The sequence below is a fragment of the Talaromyces rugulosus genome, chromosome III (genome assembly GCF_013368755.1).
Source record: "Talaromyces rugulosus chromosome III, complete sequence".
Taxonomy (NCBI): domain Eukaryota; kingdom Fungi; phylum Ascomycota; class Eurotiomycetes; order Eurotiales; family Trichocomaceae; genus Talaromyces; species Talaromyces rugulosus.
Genome location: NC_049563.1, coordinates 1,395,101 through 1,417,081, shown reverse-complemented (window position 1 = coordinate 1,417,081; position 21,981 = coordinate 1,395,101). Strand labels below are relative to the sequence as shown.

Sequence of the window (21,981 nt, the reverse complement as noted above, 5' to 3'; positions counted from 1 at the left end):
CTGGTAGGTTTGGCCTCTTCGGCTCGTGACAATGCTCGCCATGGCGTCACCTTGACCGCCTTGCTTCTTGGTCTCCTTTAAATACCCTCAACTGGTGCTCCGGGAGTTCTCCGTCCATCGTTGCACCTTATCCTCACTCTACTGTATTGACCAAATACACTTCCTCTTGAGCAATGGCGGACGTTAACAAGCCGGTTGACTCCGGCTCAGGGAAGCCCAAGAACAACACAGAGTACATCGAAGACGTCGAGCATGTCACTAAAGACCCTAGAGTGGAAGCCGCGAGCTATGGGCGGAATCTCAATGCGAGGTATGGTAGCCCCCTAATTCTTAAAGTACGGTCATGACTAAAAATTGGGTTTCTACAGAATCTACAACCCCTTGGCCGGCATTTCCAAGACACAGTTGTTCATAAATGTCACTCATTTTTGTGAAGCATATGGCCTAGAAGACAAGATCGACACCTTCAAGAAAGCTGCTCTGCTGGCGCAAAGCCCGCTCAACTTCGAGTCAATTGATGAGCTTGACGAGGACGACAAGTACCACCTCCGGAGGGAGACGACGCGTAAGTTGCTCCAGCATTGTTCTATCCGTGTGAAATTAACATAACTGGCAGACCGTTGGCATCTCCCCAAAGCTTTATATTACAGTATCGCCCTCTGCTCGCTTGGCTCTGCAATCCAAGGCTGGGATAACACCGGGGCAAATGGTGCCAATTTGTCTTTTCCCCAAGAGTTCGGCATTGAGAATAATACGTGGTTGGTTGGCGTCATCAACTCTGGGTGAGAATTCATCTTCTCAAGAGGACTCCCGAATCATATCCTGACAAAGCAACAGACCAACTCTGTTCGGCCTTTTGAGTGCATGGGCTGCTGACCCCCTGAATAACTGGCTTGGCCGACGCGGCACCATTTTCCTCACAGGCTTATTGTATGTTTTTTATCGCCGCTTTCTTTTCATGCGAGTGTCACTAATGCAAGCATGTAGCTGTGTTTTTCCTGTCCTTGCTCAAGCATTTACTCAAAATTGGTGGGGACTCTTACTGTGTCGTCTGTTCATGGGACTAGGTGAGAATCAAGTAACTCTTCACTGAATACCTTTATCGACTCTAACTCTCCTTAGGAATGGGTGTTAAAATATCAACTATCCCTGTCTTCAGTGCCGAAGTTAGTCCAGCAACTATCCGCGGAGGGATTGTGACCAGTTTTCAGCTGTGGGTTTCTTTCGGCATGTTTGTGTATGTCTGATGGAAACTAGCGTGCTTTTTCTTTTCCTCGTATTATTACTGACAATGTGATGATAGTGGCTACTGCACAAACCTGATATTCTTTCGCATCGGCCGTCTAGCCTGGCGATTCCAACTCGCTGCAGCCTTTGTTCCCGCAATCCCGGTTCTTATTTTTGTCTGGTTCTGCCCTGGTACGAAGCATATATTCTAAAACCCATGAAATCTCACTTACCTAGCCCAGAATCACCCCGTTGGCTTATGAAAAAAGGCCGCTATCGCGAAGCATTTGAATCTTTTTGCAGAATCCGTAATACTGAACTTATTGCTGCTCGTGAATTGGTACTCCAACGCCTTTCTTGCAATTATGAGATACCTTGCTAACAATAAGGGCTATAGTACTACGCCTACTGTCAAGTCATCGAAGAGCACAATGCATTTGAAGGCAAAGCACTCAGCACCCGTGCTCTCGAGATCATATCGGTCCCACGCCTGCGACGCGCCATGATCTCCAGTGCCATCATTGTCATTGCCCAACAATTCTCTGGCATCAACATCATGGCCTTTTACTCTTCAACCATATTTGCCGATGCCGGTTACTCGGTAAAGGTCTCTCTGCTAGCCTCCATGGGCTATGGAATAGTCCTGTTCGTGTTTGCTTTCCCTGCTGTGTGGACAATGGATACCTTTGGTAGACGAAATCTGCTACTCTTCACATTTCCAAACATGGCCTGGTGTTTACTTGCTGCTGGCTTGAGCTTTCTTCTGCCTTTTGGCTCGAGTGCCAGAGTGCCGCTGATTGCGCTTTTCATCTACTTATTTACGGCTTTCTATGGGCCAGGTGAGTTTTTCCGTCTCTTTATATAATCCGCACATATAGCTAACATGTACACAGGAATTGGGCCTATTCCGTCGATTTATTTCAGTGAAGCGTTCCCGTTGTCTCACCGTGAACTAGGTGCAGCTTTTACGATCTGTATAAACAACTCGGTTGGAAGCGCCCTCAGTTTGACGTTTCCCTCGTTGCTCGCGTCCTTTGGACCGACAGGCGGTATGTTTTTTTTTATATCTCGGTTGATCTCTTCCAGCCCCAGATTCAGCTGACCTGAACCATAGCTTTTGGCTTTTACGCCGGCCTCAATATGGTTGCTTTCTTTTTCATCTTCTTTATTGTTCCAGAGACCAAGTACGTTTCCGCTTTTCCTTTTTCTTCTCAAAACTGGTAGCTCGGTCGTTAACGTCAAGTTTTAGACAACGCACCCTCGAGGAGCTCGATTTCGTCTTTGGTGTACCCACGACACGGCATGTTCAATATCAAGTCGGCACATGGTTGCCATACGTCATCAAACGCAACTTGCTCTGGCAAAGAAATGCAAAGTTGGCCCCGCTATATCACATGGAAGACGACTGAGGAAACTGGTAAAAGGATTACTTATCAGTTGGACCCAAAATTTGGGACATGTTGCCATATTTAGCCATTTAGTCGGATTGAAATGTGTTTGAAACGTCTTTGTCAGTGATTCGTATTTTGTTTATTTTTATATTGCAGAACTCTCCCAAGACCTGGAGAATGTTAGGTAGGTTACAAATCAGTTTTGTAAAAAAAAAATACAACACTGGTCGTTCCCGGCAGTATTTTGACTGCTCGCCCATGGCCTTTGGCCCACGCCAACCATTCTATTCTCTTTCTTTTTTTATGAGCAAGGCCGGCCTCCATATCAATTCATAATGATAAAAAAACCCGCATTCCCAAGCCCGGAGAAAGTTCCATCGTTACATTATCCCAAGTCGTGCATCCGCTTAACGACCGAAACGGCGGGGGCGCTCGACAACCTGTTGCTGGGAGACAGCGACGACATTGACGGGGATGGAGTCGAACTGTTAAAAAAAGCAACAATTTAGCAAATAGAGAAAAAAAAATTTCCGTAGATATGGGGGAAAACGTACACCAATGCTCTTCAACAAGTCCTTGGTCTCCTGGTCAACATCCAGCTTGCCGCTCTCGCTAGTCTGGCTGACATCAAGAGCAGAAACTTCGGGAACGTATTGATCCTTGCGCTCACGCTCCTCTTCTTGCAGCTTGAAGGAGATACCGCGGACGGGGCCACGCTGGATACGCTTCATCCTGTATTCAACCCAATTATTAACCTATTTTTGTCCAATATTTTGCCATTTTTGTTTCCCTTTCAAAATTTCTCTGAATTCCTCCGGGAATATATGGTGGTTTTAAAAAACGTACAAGTGCGTGGTGTATCCGGCAATCTTGTTGCGCAGGCGCTTGCTGGCAATAATGGCGACCTCATCGCACAGGCGCTTGTTGGTCTCGAAGTCGAGAGTGAGCTTGGGGTAGTAGCGCTCAATCAGGACCTTGGCGGACTTCTTGACGGTCTTGGTGCGTACGCGACCCATCTTGATGGATTTTCTTGTCTGGAGATCGAAAAAGGTTGGGTGGTGGTGTTGTTGTTGCGCAACAATTAAATGTGCAATTTTCGAAAATTGTTCCCGATTTGGTGTGGCTTCTGCCAAGACTTTCGCTTAACGCCTACTAGATATGTGCTAACCGAAATAGGTTAGATCGTACCCAGGGCGGATTGACATCACGGCGATGGACCATTTATTCTCCTCCTTGACTGGCTTGACACTATACGATAAGAGGTCAACAGCACCAACCAAATGTAATTACGGCTCGGTGTTGTCACGTCAATGCCGTGACTCACTGAAACCAACCAAACCCATACAACCATCCAGTCTATCCTGATAGGTCATTCCCGAATCAAATCCATGTTCAATGAATTCGGGGCGATGCAAAGCCAAAGCCTCAGCAGCGCTCGCCTGCACTGGATGCCGCAAGCAGCACCTCAAGTGTGACGCCGACAAGCCAGCATGCTCTCGCTGCCTACAGGCCGGGCTGGCCTGTCATTATTTGCCGTCCCGGCGTGGAGGTCGCAGGAAATCTCGCCTTAATGGGAGCAGCCAGGACCACAGTTCTGTCGGCGACAGTCATCGGGATTTCGATTTACAGGGTGAAATCACCCCCAGTCGCATACACATGGACGGGCCAATCTCGATGATACCTCAGAATTCCGTCCCTCAGCCTCAGAGAATCGAAAGCCCTGACAACCAGCGTAATTCGGCTGTCGGTTCTGTGTGGTCTGGGGTAGTGTCCGGGGACACCATGCAGCTACTGCCATCGCCGTCAGATATACCCGATGAGCCAACGCCAGATGACCGCTCGATTCGACTATTTTATGAGAATTTCCACATGGCACACCCTATCTTGGTGCCTAGCTCTCTATATGGTATTCGGAATTACCCGGTTTTTCTGCAGTTGGTGGTCAATTTCATCGGGTCGCATTATCTACCCCTTAGTCCGGACCTCCAGTACAAGGACAGAGTGGCCGCCGAACTTGCGTCAAGTCCAGACCAGTCTCCACACATGGTTCAGGCATTATTGATGTTTGCGATTGCGTTGTATGCTCGCGGCGAAGGCCTTGAAGCACAATCTGCACTCACCCGAAGCATCAGCTTGGCCCTCGAATTGGGGATGCATCGCAAGGAATTTGCTTCTTCGTGTTATCCGACTCGGTCTATTGACGCGGAGAGTCTGAGAAGAACGTGGTGGGAGCTATACATCACCGACGTCCTCATCGCTGCGCTGGGCAAAAAGCTCAACTTTCAATGTGCCAGTGTGCCACACGATGTCGCTCTTCCTTGCGAAGAGGTTACATATGCCAACAACGGTGCGATTCCTGAACCGCCTACGATTCGCGACTTTCAGCAACGTGTATTTGCCGATGAGGAATCTGCGTTTTCATCGTTCAGTTATCGGATTGACGCGACCAAGATTTTGAGTCGGATTCTTGTGCTGAACCGCCTACGTGACTGCCATCGCGACCATCTGCAAGCGGTGGAAAACGCACTTGTTAGCTGGATCAACCATATCCCCGCCAAAAAGGTCGACATTGTGGACTCGTATGGAAATGTGGACGAAATGCTGTTTCAGGCCCACCTGACAATTAGCTACGCCGCAATGCTTTTACATCTCCCGCGAAGCGATTTTCAACCTATTTCGCCTTCCACGGAGAGTCTATTCTACCCCTGGGTGCCGCATCATCTCCCTCCCTCCTTTACGAGGTTGGTGCATAGCATCAAAGCCACCGAGGCATCCAAACAGCTCTCAGACTTCATTTCTATCTGCCCTGCAGTTCACCGCCACACCCCGTTTGTGGTTTCAGCGCTTGTGCTCTGCGGCATGGTCCAATTATCGACGTGTGCCAATCACTCGAACGAATGTTTGGATCATCATCGCAACCGCGTCATTCTCGTCCTTGGCTGTCTAAAGAATCTAAAGCGAACTTGGGCCGTCGCAGGACCGGCATACCACCATTTGAGGTCCAGTGCACTGCAGGTTGAGAAGCTGACTACAGAGCAATCGAGTACATCTCTTCCTGCAGGATCTATTCAAACGGAGGAAGGGAACTCCCAGATCGGGCTGGCAAATGTCAATGAGCAGCGGCCAATTTCTCAGCATATGACGCCGACTTTTATTGATCCGACGTGCAGTAATACTTTTTTCTTCAACAACATGCCGGATTTTGATTTCAGTTGATATCTCGGCATGGCCCGTCCAAAGGATATGAGAATAGCCTACCTCTGTAAATTATGTATATATATATATATTGATTGACAAATAGAAACACCTTTTGGGTTGTCTACATGTATTCTGAAATGATATTTTAAAATGAGAGACTCGTGACGTTTCATCTATCGGGCAGTATTCAATCGGCGATTGAGTAGTCATTCGCCGAGCCTCCCAATCCAGGGGCTTTTTTGGTATGCGTCACCTGGCCGCGTATGTAACTATTTAGTCACCGATCGCTAGACGACTCATTCTTTTCTGGTTTATTGTTGGCTCTGGTGATGCATGTCGCCATCCTGTTAATCAATTGCGATAAGCCTTGTGGTCATGGGTGTAACAATGCGTCGCATTCTATATCTTGTTATTGACATTTTCTCCTGTTTTGCGCAAAAGTTCCCAGAAGTATAGAAATAGCGTGTTTCAAATGATTTTTGATATTTTATCTGTAGTACAGGCTATTATTTCTTTTTTTTTTTTCTGTTTTGAGACTGTTCTAGATCACATGTGCAGATCAACTGTTGATACCTGGTAGATATCAAACTTCGCCCCACCTATTGATAATAAAAACAAAGGTACGCACGTAGATCATCTCCTGATAGCCCAATTCACATCTCGATCCTATAAAGGGCGGTCAGCCAACGTTATCTTGTTCATTCGCCGATTGAGTCACTATCAATCGATCCTTCCGAGACAAAGCGAGCGGGCGGTTTATCTTCGTGTTGGTTACGTACAAATGTCCATTGTTGTATGATTTCGCCGATTCAGAAGCGAATCAGTGGTGGACAAGTAATCTATAGTTTCGGCTCCGACGGCGTTGTTGTATCAATTGATATTGTCTTGTGCAACTTTCGGGAAATCAGTGCCTAGCTTGTTACTCAGAGCATAGCCTTTGTCCGTTTGTTTTTGTTTGTCTTTTTTAAATGTTTTTTGCTCTCATTTAATAGCTATAGCTATCAATTAATGCAGATACATTCATTCTTAACATTCACTCAAGCAAAGTTCAGACAACAGGGTATATATACTAATCCAAAATCGGGCCAAAAACTGCATCAACGAAGGGCCATGACGCCAAAAGTACTTGAAATAGCAAAAAAAAAAAAAAAAATCAAAATCATTCTGTCGTGAAACATACACTTCGCCTACTCATTGCTCGTTCTGCGCACCAGACGTCAGAAAAGACCGAGCTTGCGGCACAAAACTAGCCTTGCCCGTAGTTGCGTCGAAAATGTGGTATCCATAGTCAGCTGCGTTGGGAGGTGTGTATACTGAGTAAATAACATGTTAACTTAAAAAAGACTCTCCAAACATTGAGTTTTTGTGAAAACGTACAGTGCAAAGATACTGCAATTTGGTCGGTGCTTGGGTTATGAACCCGATGCAAGCCAATGTCGTCGGAGATATAAGTCACATCGTTGGTTTGATGTCTGTTTTCTGATTTAACCACCAGAGGGCTAGTTTTGGGGGCCTCTTGGTCTGGGTTTTCATAGACCGTCTCGACCAACTCGCCAGCTAGGACTTTCATGATGCAGTGAGCGTTGGCATGGTCGTGGATCGGTGAGCCCTTGCCTGGGTTCCACACGAGAAGAAGCTGTTATTCCCACTGTTAGAGTTTTTTTTTTTTTTTCTTAATAAAAATTATATATAGAAAACTCACGATATTTGCTTTCTGGTTGATATTCTCAATCGTATTGCGGGTGTAGTTCTTGGAGTAATCATTGTAGAAATATCGAAACCAGTCATTGGGGTTGGACGCGTATTTTCGAAGGAGCGACTTTAAATAGTCTTCGTCGATGGCAGATGAGCCAATACCAGAGTCATTTCCAAGGCATGACTTGATATCTTTGACCAAGTTTTGCAGCGAGTACAGTTTGTCTCGAGGCTGGATGCATCGCGATGGATCTTGGTCTAGGGGCGAAGACGAGGGGATCACCAGGGACAACATGGTGTAATTTGCGTGGTAGGTATAGTGTTTCTGATGGTGTTCTGATATGTTTCTGATGTTTGTGTTGTTTGGAGGTCTGGAGAAAAGCACAGCTTGTAGATTTCAATATTTAAAGAAAGCATCCACGTGTTTGACATGGGTTCAGGCTTTTTGGTGGCAATCGCCGACTGATGGCGAAAAGTGGGTCCGGTGGTATTCAGTCGGCGATTGAAGGTTGACCTGGCGGTGTGTGTGCATGAGAAGAAGGCCTGAGAGCGAGTTTTGGCTTGGGTGGCTTGTTTTGAAGAATCTGGGGTATTATTTACTCGAATTTTGTGTTGCAGATCATAACATAGTCGGCCAATCAATCATTTTATTCGGAAAGCACTGTGCACACATTCTCATTATCATAATCACTTTCCTCAAAAGGACAACCCATGCAATCAATCAATAGAAAAATTTGATCACTGTATCCTATGATCTATCTAATGCCCATTGCTGCTTATAATAAGTTATTAACAGCTTAGTATTAAGTTAGATAATCTATATAGTAACAGTAGATAATTTAATAAGAACAAGCACTTGCCGTGTAAATCTTTATTTTACAGAACAGAAATTCTACATAAAAGCCTCAATAAAAAGACAAAATAATACTAAAGGCAGGATGTCATGATAAAGAATTGACAGTCACCCTGCTTCTGAAATAACTGAAACAATGGCATTTTCGAGGCAATATGGAGTGTGGTACGTACCTGCCAACGAAAGGATGACGTCAGCGGTTTTCGCTGTTCTGTTCAATGTTTTCATGAGGCTCTTACGAAATTTCATAGTTAATGCACCGCCAGTCTACCTCCCTTACGAAACCATCGAAATAATCGAAAAGCTTGGTAAAGACTTTCGTCAAGCCGCAGACGAGGTCACCCAGGCACGGAGCTTGACTGGCGGCTTTTCAGACATAGTAGTCATGGAACTTACTGCAAACTCCAAGTAATAAAACATTTTAGCTTAACAGAGGTCCGTGCCCATTGATAGGCAAGAGTAACAGGTCCAGGGCATATGGGAACAGAAGATCTGGAAGACTTGCATGTAGCCAACAAGATTTCTTCTATCTAATTAAAATATCCTCGCAACTAAGACCGTATTGGAGAGCTATATCACTCTAATATATATAAAGGTATGTGTATATTAAGAATATCCAAAAAGATATATATTATATCTTATATTTTCTAGCCTAAGGGTACTAAGCCATCAATTGATGGCTATCAGGGGCCTCGAACGTCTTCACATAGGATTCCCGTGTCCTGACAGCGTCAGCATTGCGGCTACTGTCCGTCGCAGCGCAGCTTGCGGTGTCAGCACAAACGGGTTACATGTGGCGCTCGCTGACTACAAGTAGAGTGTTGTGTCTTCGAAATTGGGGGCTGTTGGGGCAATACTTCGGGTTGCCCCGACTCCCGAGAGCTAAAACTTAGGCACATATACGCAGGACTGCAACCTTCTTGATATTAAGGTTGGAATAACGCATTAGTACTTTCTAAAATTAAAGATACATTAACATTAGAAGAGTTTAGCACCAGTTAGTCATTAATTCAATCATGGCAAATTCGCTGGACTTGTTAGCTAATAACATTGAATTTGCTTAATATTTATGAATAGATTGTAGATCGCTTGTGAATAGAGTGCTAGAGGCTCATAACTATAATTCTATTATCTGTGTAATATCATAATCTAAAAGATATACTAGTAAAAATGAGGGCCGGATGGAAGAAATAGAGCCGAGATTAAGGGATCGACGGGGATCGACAGAACTATGAGGTTATCAAGGTCGTATTTTGCGACAGAGAGTACAGCCTTCCCTCAGTGCCGTGCGGCTGAAATTAAACACGGAACGAGATGTTTAAGTTTAGTACAAAGAAAATAGTTAAATAGCTCGTCAGATATCGCATAGTTTCCAGCCCTAGAGAACAACATTGATTTAAGCACTTTGTTTATAATCAAAATGAAAACCTTTGCATCACTCTTAGCTCTGACAGCTACATGTGCTGCTGCCAGTAAGTTATTTTGGTATTATTGAGTTCACACTAGGGCGTGTTTTAACTTCTGAAAGTCCCAGCAGCCAGCCAGACGTTCACCCTTACAGTATCATCCAATGATACCAGTCTGAACGGCCTCGGAGTGGTCGAGAGTGGGAACAAAAACGGTGGGATAGGGTATGTCCAGACTATAAGCAGCCGGAAGGATAGCCCAACGGTCTTTTTCCTCGAAAATGGAACAGAGGGTCGTCTTCAAACCTACTCACTCACCGACAATTCACTGCGCTATGCCTGGACATGGGACGATACCTACGTGGGCAGCATACAATTCGACAAAAAAGGCGGCGATGATGGTACAATCTATGATATAGATTTTAAAATCACTCCTGACAACTTTTTGGTTCCTGCGGGCAAATTCAGCAGCTTCCCTTGGAGTTTCTGTCCGGCGTCTTCAGACATCGCAGGAGATGATAATCTAGGGGGACCAATTTATCTGGGCGAGATCACATGTGTCGCTCTTGCCGGGTTGAATGTTGTTGCTTCTGAGTAACGACGTTGCGTCCGCTCTTTTCTTGGGTTACATCTGAAATCAATTAGAGCTGATGCAAATCAAGGGTTATCTTGTACTTTTTGTACTTGCATCATAACTGTATATATGCACCATGTATAGCTTTAGATTCACGGATCACTTTGTTTTAGCGCAGAAATTTCGCTTCATTATCTGGCTGAGAGTGACCGTATGCCCACGTTCCAAACATTGTAGCGCAGATTCGGGATTCTGGGTCTGAGAAGGACAGCACACTCCTAGAAACTCTAAAATAACGAATTGCCAACCAGCACGATTAAGGAAACTAGTATTCACAGTGATTTGAGCAGCTATGTTTTTCTTTTCCTCTAACGGGAGAAGGTTTATAACAGTCAGCAGTTCGGATGCAATGAAATGATGTCGCAGCTCGACATTTACAAGCCTTTGAGAATGATTTATAAGCATCCTGAAGAGAGGTTCAATATCGCCTGGCAACCCATACTAGTGCTTACGTGTCTCTCCTAGATTGATTACTGCCATCTTTGAAGGGTCATTTTATTAAAATTTACACTATCCAGTATTTTAACATAAAGTATTTTAATTAAGGATAATGCCGCCTAGAAACTACATGTATAACTCGGCTATAAAAAGTCATTTGCAACATAACAGCTAATAATATATACACCATCAATTGAGAAATGAAAAACCGTTGAATATACTTCTCAGTTCAGCCCTTACATCCGGCATCTTGCACATAGCTACTGCTCGTTGGTAGACTGGTTTTCAGCACCATGCCATTCTCAGTAAACCTCGTTCCATCATACCTCACCGTCGTCTCCCCTGCTACCTTCAAAATGTCATCAATCATGCAAAGGTCGTTTCGCCGATTCGTCCGCAGCGCACCAAATGCATTCGCGACCTCAATTGGACTTAATGTTACGCGACGCCCGAGTTGCCACCAGTTCCAGAACTGGGCTAGTACGCAGATAACCGCCAATGTCATGACAGACAATGCTCCTAATAGGAAACGGAAATTTGATTGGAAGATCAACACTGAGGATGTGCGTTCCACAGGGCAAGTTTGTGGGTTTTCGTTTGTGTGTGCCGCACTGATTGAGGACCGGAAGAGATAAGCCTGCATAGCTGTAAGGGCGTACTGTGTTGGATCCGCCCATTGGAGACGGCATTTGCCGATGACGGCCGGGCTGTATGCAGAGTTGTTTAGTTGGGCAAAGATATCCGAAATGAGAAGGCCAGTGTGTAGAGAGACATTCCGGGATTGATCAATAACCAAGGAGACATTCGTATCTAGTACGTCGTGCATAAAATCTTGGAGACCGAGGAGAGGGCCGGCACCTTGTCCTCGTGTTGCTGTCGACTTGTCACCATCAGACACGTAGGGTTCAACCACGACAGGGGGATAAAGGTTTTCAGTATCGAGGGAAATGGTGTCATTCTCTACTATGAAGGGATACTCCACAGTAGCAGCCTGGACACTGCAATTCCAACTGTTAAGGGTTGCCGTACAATTCTCGTCAACATGTGAGGAGAACAACGTTGATAAATTCAGGACTGGGGAGCCGGTTGAATCTGTAGTCATCATGGTATTGATGCCGAATATAAATAACCCTGCATTTTCCAGTGCAGTGAGATCGAGTGTTGATGTCGTTGAGTAGCAAGTATAGTCAATTCCTGAGCCAAGCACTCTTCCTTTACAGGTACCGTTGCATCGGGAACCAGGAGTTTGAATCGTCGCATTCAGCCACCAGTCCCGAATTACAGATGTGGAATTCGGGTAGGTAACGATCCTCCCTATGGAAGCGTCCTGTACAGAGCCTATCCAACCGTCGGGGATCTTTGATGCTACACTCAAAGTCAAGTCATCAGAAGCGGTGGTCTGATGGACTGCTGTCCTCGTTGATCGCTGCAATAACGGATTGTGCGCAATCTGGGCGACGATCACCAGCCATGATAAGAGAACCGCCCAACAGGCGGCTGAATTTGTGCGTAAAGAAGAAATGTACCTCAGGCCTAGCCCTTTATTCCATATACAATGCAGGCTCTCCAACGAGGAACCTTGTCTGGCCGCTCTCCACCATATGACAGCAATACTCATCGTCAGGAGCATAGTCAGGGAGCCACTCCAGACAGATGAGAAGAAAGCCAGCAGGACAGCCGGTCCAATAGCCCATGAAGCGACCGGTTTGTTGTTCGATATGACCACTATAGCCGCCATAGCTGTCATGCAGACGAGCGCTATCAAGGTGAGCAACAACGCAGGCCATGGAGCCTGAAACTTTCTGGGCCCATTGGTAATTGGCACAAATCCTTTATCTTTTGACATTGCTCTAATAGAATATCCGTTCATATTTCGAGGCTGACGAGCAAATTAATCAACGGCTGCTGATCCAGAAATCTGGGAACGAACACAGCGTGATAAATCGATCATATCAAATAAAGTACTACACAGTTCCGACCACCACCTCCGTGTGAATAACGCTGAGGTTGGCCTGACAGGGCGTTTTCTTGAAACGTCAAGATTCCAGGAGGCTCAGCACGAAGCTGAAGCTGAAAGGGAGCCAGGCGCCCAGAGGTGGGGGCAAGAGCTCACTTATTCCGCTCCTGAGTTCTACATCCGGTAGCGATCTACCGCGCTTGGTGTTTTGGCCTAGTTAGCACATCACTAAATAGTATTAATATTACTAAATCCTGGGGTGTCATCGTATTAGTGAACTTGCCAAGAGACAGTAAGGGGGAGGGATTCGACCAAAGACAGGTTGACTGATCAGTGATCATTCAGCTGTGCGCCTCTTAATACTGTTATTATCCATTATTTCAATGCTGATTCGACGTTAGGCTTATGTTTTAATGTAGGATAAGGTTATTGACTTGAACTAGCTGGAAAGACCCAAATTCACCTCGTATTCGGTAGGGGGGCGGAAATGACATTGATCTGGCTGTTGATCGACGAGCTTTAAAACCATTCATAAATCTTCATCCAAAAATTCAAATTTGCCCCATCATCGTTTTGAAATTTTTAATCGTACTTTGTTACTTTTTATTCAATCCCAATGGACTTCTCTAGCAAACGGCTTCTCTCGGCCCTCCTATTGTGCCTTTCTCTACCACTAGCGACCAATGCTTCAACAGTCTGCGCTATCATTGGTTCTGATGGGCCTGTACATTGCCGTGCTTGTCCACATATCACTTGCAAATTAGTCACAACTCTTCCTGTTGGAACCAAGTTGAATTTCACGAGCTATGCCGTTGGAGATTGCAGTGGGAATAACTGGTGAGTTATCATTTAAAGAGATAGGAAAAGCTCGATTTCTTTTATTTATGTCATATGAAATATGTATGTTTACTAATTACGACGCTCTGTGAAAAGCACTTGGGATTTTACTCCAGATGAGGATTGCTATGTAAGCGGTTTCTATACAAGTGAAAGCTGCAATACCAGTAAGTATACCAATATACTTCCTGTCAAACTGGAATATGCACAGTGTCTAATATTGATCTTTATCAGAGGAATTGCCCTTGTCCAATACTCCAGATACAACTGTCCCGGCAACATCGGGGGCAACATCGGGTGCAACATCGAGTGCAACATCGGGTGCAACATCGAGTGCAACATCGAGTACAGTATCGAGTACAGCTTCGAGTACAACATCGAGTACGGCATCCCAGACACAACAGAGCTCGACACAGAGTACTGCATCGGAGGCTACCGCTACTCCTAGCTGGGCTAATGTGGTTACCGCAACATCGCCGCCGACAGCGTCTGCTACATCAGGTTCAAACTGCATCAACCGCGAAGTACCAATCGTGGTGGGTGTTTCGTTGGCAGTCATTACTTCTTTCTTCTCGTGGGGAGGATGAAATAAATGTGCTATCATTACTTTGTATATTTCTTTCTTTTGAAAATATTCTTAAAAAACAATATAATACAGGCTTAATTTCATTATAAAAGATTTATTGTCACCCATCTAGGTAATTGGCTATACATCAATTATATAGACTTATGATTTTATTACTATGTAACATTTGAAACAATCTTGGAAGCAACATATTTAGGATATATCCTGGGTAGTTATGTAGACGAGTTTAAGCGTCGTTGATATAACTTAATTATGTTGATAACATGTAGACCATTGAAAAAGAATCACAATTTTTGGTAATAGATACTGACGCGCTGTCGAGTGTGGGAGTATAATCGATTGCTTGATTGGTACCAGCATAAGCCGAGCCTGCAATGAATTCCCCCTTTACTAGATCTTCAAGGGTTCACGTAGGGCTGTCCAATGCGGCTCCAACCATCCAATTTTCCCGCCTTGATATATCTCGAATCGAAATTATTCAACGCTCGGAGTGTCACCGAACGGTAATTAATGACTTTGGCACGCATTAACCGGGCTTCCATTGGCAGCACCGCCACCTCATCTTCAGTCAAAGGATTGGTTTCGTTGAGGACGTGAACCCACACGTCTTACAAAACACCTTGCGAAGGTTGGTCGTTCCGAAGATATAGTACGACAAAATTTCTCTTACCTGGACGGATATCTGATCGTTGGTTGTGTAAATCCATATGTATCCACCCTATGAAGATAAATTAGCCCTGTGGAGAAATTTGTGGTCCAAATTTGATAACAAAGATCATTCATACCCGCCGACAAATACTGCAATTGCAAATTTAATATTCTATCAGGGTACGTGCTGTCCAACGGGCTTATTTTGACAGCGAAAGTAACAGCACCACGGTGGCAACTCCCATGATATAGTTTTCCACCTTCGATGGGTAGCGGATGGTTCAGGGCCTATGAAAACCGGCGGTATATAGGTGTATTCAAAGTTGGTACTTCTTCCATCACGTCTAGACCGATATTGAAAAAAGGATACATTCGATAAATCTTTAGAAGACTTACTCGTCAATTTGTAGATCCCAACAGTCCAAGTTCTGAAGAGCCCGAGCCTGTAAGATATGCTCAGGATATTATTGTTTGCATGAGGTGTACAGTGTAATGCACACGTCAATGGAGATGGTATTTTCCTCGCGGATCATCAACGGCGTTGCACAGATTGAGCAAAACTATACCTCAATCAGTGAGAGTGCTAGTCAATGCCGCAATAACTGGGCCAAATATATTGAAATACAAAACAAAAAGAAACCTAATACACACCACATGTGTCTTTTTCTTAGGACCAAAGGTATACTTTTTGAGCGATTCAGCATGAATAACATTGATGGGCTCCGAAGGAGGGAAGAAAAGGTATCCCTTTTTCACACAGATGCTGCAGTTGCATTCTGAGACAGCTTTTAGTTTTGGCGCCCACGTCACTTTCTGCAGCCTGATCCTGGGGTGTGGGTTGTTTAAAACTACAACTATCTATCTTTTATTTAAGTTAGCCTGCCTTTTCGCTGGAACATAAAGAATAATTTTCCAACCGATATTGAGAAAAAATACTACCCTCCATGAACAAATACAGACTGTGGACATCTTGTTTATGAGGCAAAGACTCCTGAAGGATATCTAACCTAAAAATAACCGCGAAAAGTCAAATATAGTTGTATTATTTATTATATTTCACATATACTAGTATTATTTCTTAATTTATTCTTTATATTATAGTGTTACTTTTTCTTATATCCTGCAACCTGCACGGTATGCTTATTTTTTGTTCGGGAGAACAATTTGACTTCCATTCACTTTTCGAAAAGTGTAATTTGTGCAACCTGTCCTAAATCTGTGATGAGGTCAATCTATCAATATTTGCGAGACTGGATAATTGGTGGCCTTTGATCGAAGAATTTGGGGATGCATCCAGATGTCTGGCATTGTGGCAGACGAAAGGTAGAGAGTCTCTAAAACCAGTAGAGTTCCTGATGGCTAGCATGCCGTCAAATAGCTCCTAAACAACATAAATAATGATCCTAATAAAGTAGATAAAACAAGAAAAGCTTGCTCTAATTCAAACATAGCAATGCATCAGAGCCTAGACAGGCATTACAACAAGGAGACCTTTCGCCCAGCTTGAACTACCTGAGCTATCAAATATCCGCTGAGTAGTCTATCTGGTATGCAGGGGCGCCAGCATATCTGGACCAAGATCGTAGATTTTTGAATGTTGACATGAGAAACTGGGATCAGTATATCAAGATCTCTATTACTTTTTCTACAGTGCCAGGAATAAAAAATGCCTCACACACAACCTTTACAACCTGATTAAAGTATTGATAGTTATAGGAACTCTTGACAATTTCGGTTAAATCAAGCGGCCATTCAGGCTGTAGTCTCGAATGATTCCCAACTATATTTCCGACAACAGTTGTTTACTTAGGAACTGACTACCTAAAGTTATGGACGAGGCCAAAAGAATGAGGCAGAATGTAAGCCATCTCGATCCTGCAACAGCTCGTGTAGAATGCCCATTTCACAAAGCAAATAATCGGAACCGTCGAAAACCAAGTCAATCCTTGTCTCAAGCCACATAACATCCGCTTCTATCCCCGGTACCAATAATAATGAGGAGGGCCGTGAGTAAGTGAGCGAATAAGGAAGGTGACATGCAAGTCTAGTCTAAATTTTATACCACCCTCAAAGAGATCACCCCTGCTATCGAACGGATAGGCCCGGGAATCAAGCTTTCGGGCTCAGGTACTCTTTGCAGCTAGACCCCGCAAACTAATTCAGATCACTTGCCGATCTATCTATGCTTTGCTGTCTCCATGCATACTAGTGTTGTCTTTGCTCACACCATGTTTGTCTTACAGGTGCGGGAAAGTTTCGTTAAAATCATCTGGCTCGTTGCCAATGGTCCTACGAGGCTGAACCAGAGCAAACATGTTCGCGGAATGTCTCGGATAGCAAGAGAGTGATTATGCATTGCTACAAGGCGATCCTACTTGGGAAGAGCCGAGATCCGAATGAAGAGTAAGATATAGGATTAGTAATGGCACGGATCTAGTTATCAACTACGTACGTACAAAGTACGGTGTACGGAGTATTTGGAGACAGAAAACAACCTAGCTCGTGCTCGTAGATTACGATCTTGGTATCTGATTGGAACTCGGATATGACTCGGTCGATCCCTTTATCAGATTGTTACACACGGAGTTTACGGATTATGCAGTAGAGATAGAGCTATTGGCTGATTGGATGCTACGTCTTTAGAATCAAAGAAGCTATTGATCATAAATCCCCGCCATGCTTTTTTTCTTATTGCCTGTTCAAGCAAGTGTGTCGCCTAATACTAGCTCTGTCGATCTCTGTCGGCGTCAAAGGTGAATGGAACGCTTTCTTCATACGAGCTTCCTCTTGAGTCCTAACTCTTACTCTGAACTCGATAAGCCTGGGTTGCTAGCTTTGTTGCCTAGGACGGACCACCAGGTGAGCACTGGGCATAACCCTAACCTGGAATGTCTCGCGGCCGCGAGGTTACATGTCATATTGGTCGCTGAATCGCAAGACAACTGGAGGAACAACAATGAACAACAAGCCTGAATCCTGTGAGTAACATGGCTGGTTGTTAGGGTTAGGGTAGTGCACGCCTCGGCAATGCCGGCCGGGTCTCGTTCTTCCCCCGCTCCGGCGGCCCACACTTCACTTTCCGTTGGCTTTTGGAACCTGGACGTACGACGCGCATCCATGGCGCAGCCAGCTCACCAGATGTGGTCGACCCCGGGTCTTGTGTTTTTCCAAAACCACAGATTGAAATTAATGGATCGCTGAGGCGTCCAGTCCGGGTGCGCCGTGGCGCCATGCACGGAAAGTTCTTTTTCTTCGGCCGCGCAAGCTCCAGGGGACGAAAACATGAAACTCGCCATCGTCCGACCACGGCAGCGAATAGTCAGGTACGGATAATAGGAATTATGCTTCGCTGCTTGTTTACTGCTCTCTTCACCGGCTCCTCCTTACAACTGCGACCGCCTGGCTCCGTGGTCGTATCGAGAGCCCACGGCGACTCCACGCCCAGTGCTTAGCGGCGACGATCGCAGAGACTCAATTTACAACACAAGAAAAAGAGGGGCGGACCGCAACAAAGTTGAGAATAAGTGCTACATCAGAATACGGAGTACGGAGTAGGTGCTGATGGGATATGACCGACAAGCATTGGCTAGCCACGCCACAGTTTACCTTCCGAGCAGCCATCCGTCTTCGTCGTGCCTCGTGTCCATCTCTGGAATTGTGGAAACCGTGGAAACTGTCCCGTTGATGATCTCTTGGAGTCGTCACCTATTGTCTAAACATAGACATGGCGCCGCTGGTCTAGGTTCTGACTGACCTCCTGCTCAGCCTTGCCCGCTGTTGATGACTGGCTGACTGCCTGTCTTAATTTCTCGAGTAAATCTGCCGATGTTGGGCTCCACCAGCAGGAGGATGTAACATGCATGTGTCTTCTGCTAGTGACCGATCTGGCAAGCCTGTTGCGCTGGTTAGACCCCATTGGGGTCTAGTGACTCGATTAGTGGCCAGCCACGCTGTCGCAAAGAAATGACTCGGGCCCACGGGCCTTGACCCCGTTCTCGTTGGCTGCAGCTGTCGCAGGTACCAGCGATCGACACTGCTTATGTGGCTGTATCACGGGCAGTTTGCCCAGGTCCCCAGGTCACCAGCTGTGGTTGGATGATGTATTGAGGGTTGAAAATAGTAACCCGAGACGGGCAATGGATGCCACAAATGTCCCCATGCACGGATTATGCCGAGACGGACCCTGCTCGGAGAAGATAAGCGAAATAACCACGATGATACATTCCTATTTGAGCGACTCTCAGGGTGTGGAGGACCCATGGAGGCCAAAGTGCTATAAATGAGATCGACCGCCCCGTGTTTTTGGTCAGACTGTCATCCACTGCCATCATCGTCTTCCTTTTCCCTTCCATCGTACAAAAAAAGTATTTTATATACTCCAATTCACAATGAAGATCACTGCTGCCAGCGCTCTCCTCCTTGCCGGCTCCGCCGCCGCCTCTCCTTTGAGCGGTCGCGTTGCCCGTCGCAATGGAATCACCCGCCCTAACATGCGTATTTCCTCCAACAAAGCCGACCAGGTCAGCAGCTCCTCCACCAGCAACAACTGGGCTGGTGCCGTCCTCGTCGACACCGGCTTCACCGCCGTCTCCGGCAAGATCATCGTCCCTACCCCCAAGGTTCCCGCCGACGGTGATGACAGCACCCAGTACTGCGCTACCGCCTGGGTCGGTATCGACGGTGACACCTGCCAGACCGCTATCCTCCAGACCGGTGTCGACTTCTGTATCCAGGGCTCTGACACCAGCTTCGATGCCTGGTACGAGTGGATCCCCGCCAACTCGGTCGACTTCTCCGGAATCAGCTTCGGCGCCGGTGACGAGATCGAGATGAGCGTCGTTGCCGACTCCAAGAAGACCGGCAAGGCCACCATCACCAACAACTCCAACGGCCAGTCCGTCACCCACTCGTTCACCACCGACGAGACCACCAGCAGCCTCTGCGAGACCAACGCCGAGTGGATCGTTGAGGACTTCACCCTCATCCAGGGTGGCCAGCAGTCCCTTGCCCCCTTCGCCAACTTCGGCAAGGTCACCTTCACTGAGGCCTCTGCCACCAAGGGCGGCAGCAAGGTCGATGCCACTGGCGCCGACACCATCACTCTCGTTGACGAGAGCGGCAACAAGCTCGCCACCCCCGAGGTTGACGGCAGCACTGTCACCGTCACCTACGCTGGCAACTAAGCATCTTCTTTTCTTGCTTAATCTTATTATGATGGATGGGAATTGGAATCGCAAGACGATGATGACTAGGGGGGGACTAAGTTGTATATATTAAATTTTATCTTGCGCACGTAAAACTGCGCTGGGCTTACATATACTGGCCTATGTGGATACTACAAAATTCGGACATATAATATGACTTTATGATATAATCCATTGAACAATGCCAGTAATCAAGTGATCGTAATTCATCACAGGAAATGATTGGTCAATAGTTCCTTGGGACATTGAACCATCGGGCGAAAAATATTTTGAAATGTTACGTGACATAAATGAGCAGCTGACATTGATGCCAGGTTCAACATGCCTAACGTTGCAATTAGGGTTAGCAGAGGTGTGACCTCCATGGTACTTCCAGTCTCGGCGCTATACCCATCAGCAGCTATACATGCACAATTTAATGATAAATTGGTATTCAGTCTAGACCAGAAGAGCAGTATTTCAAGTTCGTATTAAGTAGAAGGTAAAACGCTTCCTGTTATTGTGGCTAAAGTTGACTAGCAACCGGAAAAAGTACCTAAAAGCCATGCTAAACTGACTACATAGCTGGTTCAATATCTGGACTTCCAATAATGATATCAACAATAGTGCGAATTGTTCTTCCTCACCAGATTTGAACATCTCTCTCACTGCCCCTTTCAAGACCATGAATACTATCTCTTCCAAACAGTATCTCACTGGCAGCTGGGCTAAGAATGCTCAATGACTCTCTGCCGAACATTTATCTTCTTGCTGTCGTTCTTTCCTTTTGTATAGGAATTGGAATCCTTGACCGAGGCTGTCCGTTTTTTTGTCGAGCGTACTTTGATATTGTTTTGCTCCAAGTAGCTCTGCGCAATCTTTTCGGCACTTTCACCGAACCGCACAAGCTGCATTTCAGATTCCCAGACACTACCAGTGTCGTCGGCATTTGAGCTGTCAGAACTCTCTGCTTTGACCATTGTTACCCCTGCCTGTCGAGCTCGTAGTTCTTCCAGGCTCTTCTCCTCAATAGCTGTTTTGTAAAGCCCATCGGCAACACCACGGCAGTAGCAGTAGGCGGCCGACCTGCCGTGGTGTGCCCGAGCCCATTTGACGATGAGATTGTACGGTATTCTCCGAAATTCCGTAAAAATTCCATTCGATCAAGGGCTTTGGCAAATAGTGTCTTGTGTGTAGTAGCTCTTGCAATCAAAGAACTTTTGGATCGCGTGTGCAGCCGTAGTCACAAATCCTTCCATTACGACGTGCTTAGAGCCTGCCTTGGTGCTGCAAATAGTCACGATGCTGCACCCACTGAATTGCGAAGGACAACGCTTGCTCTCGCCTTGACCCTTTTACCTTTTCTCCTCCTGAGCCAACATGTCTGCTTGGGTGATGTTGTGCTGCTGCATGATGCGGTTTGCGATGACTAGTGCTGCCCGGGCCTCTTTCTCGCTCGTGTTTGGATGACTACCTCGGGCGAGGCACTTTTTGAGACGGCTAAGCACAGCATCTTGTACATTGATATTTCCAGCAGCTGGCGCCGGCTGGTCGGTTGCAAGTGACTTGACAGTGGCCTTTTGGAGAGGAGGGGGGACTAGCTTGGGTTTCCCTGGTGAACGAGGCATCGTCGCTTGTGGAGGAGTAAGAGTAAAAGAGGCAGGCGAGCAAGGAAGAGGAAGACAAGAGAGTGGAATCCAGAGACGAGGTGGCCTGAGACGAGGAGGCCTGAGACGAGACGACGACAGATGAAAAGAATGACAGAGAGACGAGGAAGAGATGGATGTAAGTGAGAGGGAGAGAGAAGACGGAAAAGAGAGATTAGAGGATGATAGAGGTAAGAAAGAGACAAAGACACGAGAGTGATATCAAAAAGGGGGGGCTGGGAGGGGCAACATTTATGGAGGACACAAAATAGAACATTAAAA

At 45.9% G+C, this 21,981-nt stretch overlaps 8 protein-coding genes across 8 annotated transcripts; 4 read left to right on the top strand and 4 right to left on the bottom strand.

Annotated features, from left to right (window-relative positions):
- Window positions 1–173: 173 nt before the first annotated feature.
- On the top strand, window positions 174–2,636 carry TRUGW13939_05346 (uncharacterized protein; the record flags this gene model as incomplete). The annotated part of the gene is made up of 12 exons (XM_035488510.1): window positions 174–310; window positions 369–565; window positions 617–782; window positions 838–930; window positions 988–1,067; window positions 1,123–1,237; window positions 1,304–1,419; window positions 1,470–1,567; window positions 1,625–2,066; window positions 2,121–2,276; window positions 2,342–2,411; window positions 2,477–2,636. 12 exons carry the CDS (start codon window positions 174–176, stop codon window positions 2,634–2,636), a joined length of 1,830 nt encoding a protein of 609 aa, XP_035344403.1.
- Window positions 2,637–3,025: 389 nt separating this feature from the next.
- On the bottom strand, window positions 3,026–3,634 carry TRUGW13939_05345 (uncharacterized protein; the record flags this gene model as incomplete). The annotated part of the gene is made up of 3 exons (XM_035488509.1): window positions 3,026–3,103; window positions 3,173–3,350; window positions 3,465–3,634. The coding sequence occupies 3 exons, from the start codon at window positions 3,632–3,634 to the stop codon at window positions 3,026–3,028; spliced, it is 426 nt and encodes a 141-aa protein (XP_035344402.1).
- A 379-nt stretch (window positions 3,635–4,013) lies between these two features.
- On the top strand, window positions 4,014–5,834 carry TRUGW13939_05344 (uncharacterized protein; the record flags this gene model as incomplete). Its single annotated transcript, XM_035488508.1, has 1 exon — window positions 4,014–5,834. The coding sequence occupies one exon, from the start codon at window positions 4,014–4,016 to the stop codon at window positions 5,832–5,834; it is 1,821 nt and encodes a 606-aa protein (XP_035344401.1).
- Window positions 5,835–7,007: 1,173 nt separating this feature from the next.
- TRUGW13939_05343 (uncharacterized protein) lies at window positions 7,008–7,806 on the bottom strand (the record flags this gene model as incomplete). Its single annotated transcript, XM_035488507.1, has 3 exons — window positions 7,008–7,129; window positions 7,194–7,452; window positions 7,519–7,806. The coding sequence occupies 3 exons, from the start codon at window positions 7,804–7,806 to the stop codon at window positions 7,008–7,010; spliced, it is 669 nt and encodes a 222-aa protein (XP_035344400.1).
- A 1,978-nt stretch (window positions 7,807–9,784) lies between these two features.
- Window positions 9,785–10,368, top strand: TRUGW13939_05342 (uncharacterized protein; the record flags this gene model as incomplete). Its single annotated transcript, XM_035488506.1, has 2 exons — window positions 9,785–9,836; window positions 9,893–10,368. 2 exons carry the CDS (start codon window positions 9,785–9,787, stop codon window positions 10,366–10,368), a joined length of 528 nt encoding a protein of 175 aa, XP_035344399.1.
- A 703-nt stretch (window positions 10,369–11,071) lies between these two features.
- On the bottom strand, window positions 11,072–12,688 carry TRUGW13939_05341 (uncharacterized protein; the record flags this gene model as incomplete). The annotated part of the gene is made up of 1 exon (XM_035488505.1): window positions 11,072–12,688. One exon carries the CDS (start codon window positions 12,686–12,688, stop codon window positions 11,072–11,074), a length of 1,617 nt encoding a protein of 538 aa, XP_035344398.1.
- A 6,570-nt stretch (window positions 12,689–19,258) lies between these two features.
- Window positions 19,259–20,053, top strand: TRUGW13939_05340 (uncharacterized protein; the record flags this gene model as incomplete). Its single annotated transcript, XM_035488504.1, has 1 exon — window positions 19,259–20,053. One exon carries the CDS (start codon window positions 19,259–19,261, stop codon window positions 20,051–20,053), a length of 795 nt encoding a protein of 264 aa, XP_035344397.1.
- A 728-nt stretch (window positions 20,054–20,781) lies between these two features.
- Window positions 20,782–21,681, bottom strand: TRUGW13939_05339 (uncharacterized protein; the record flags this gene model as incomplete). The annotated part of the gene is made up of 3 exons (XM_035488503.1): window positions 20,782–21,187; window positions 21,272–21,340; window positions 21,413–21,681. 3 exons carry the CDS (start codon window positions 21,679–21,681, stop codon window positions 20,782–20,784), a joined length of 744 nt encoding a protein of 247 aa, XP_035344396.1.
- Window positions 21,682–21,981: the final 300 nt, after the last annotated feature.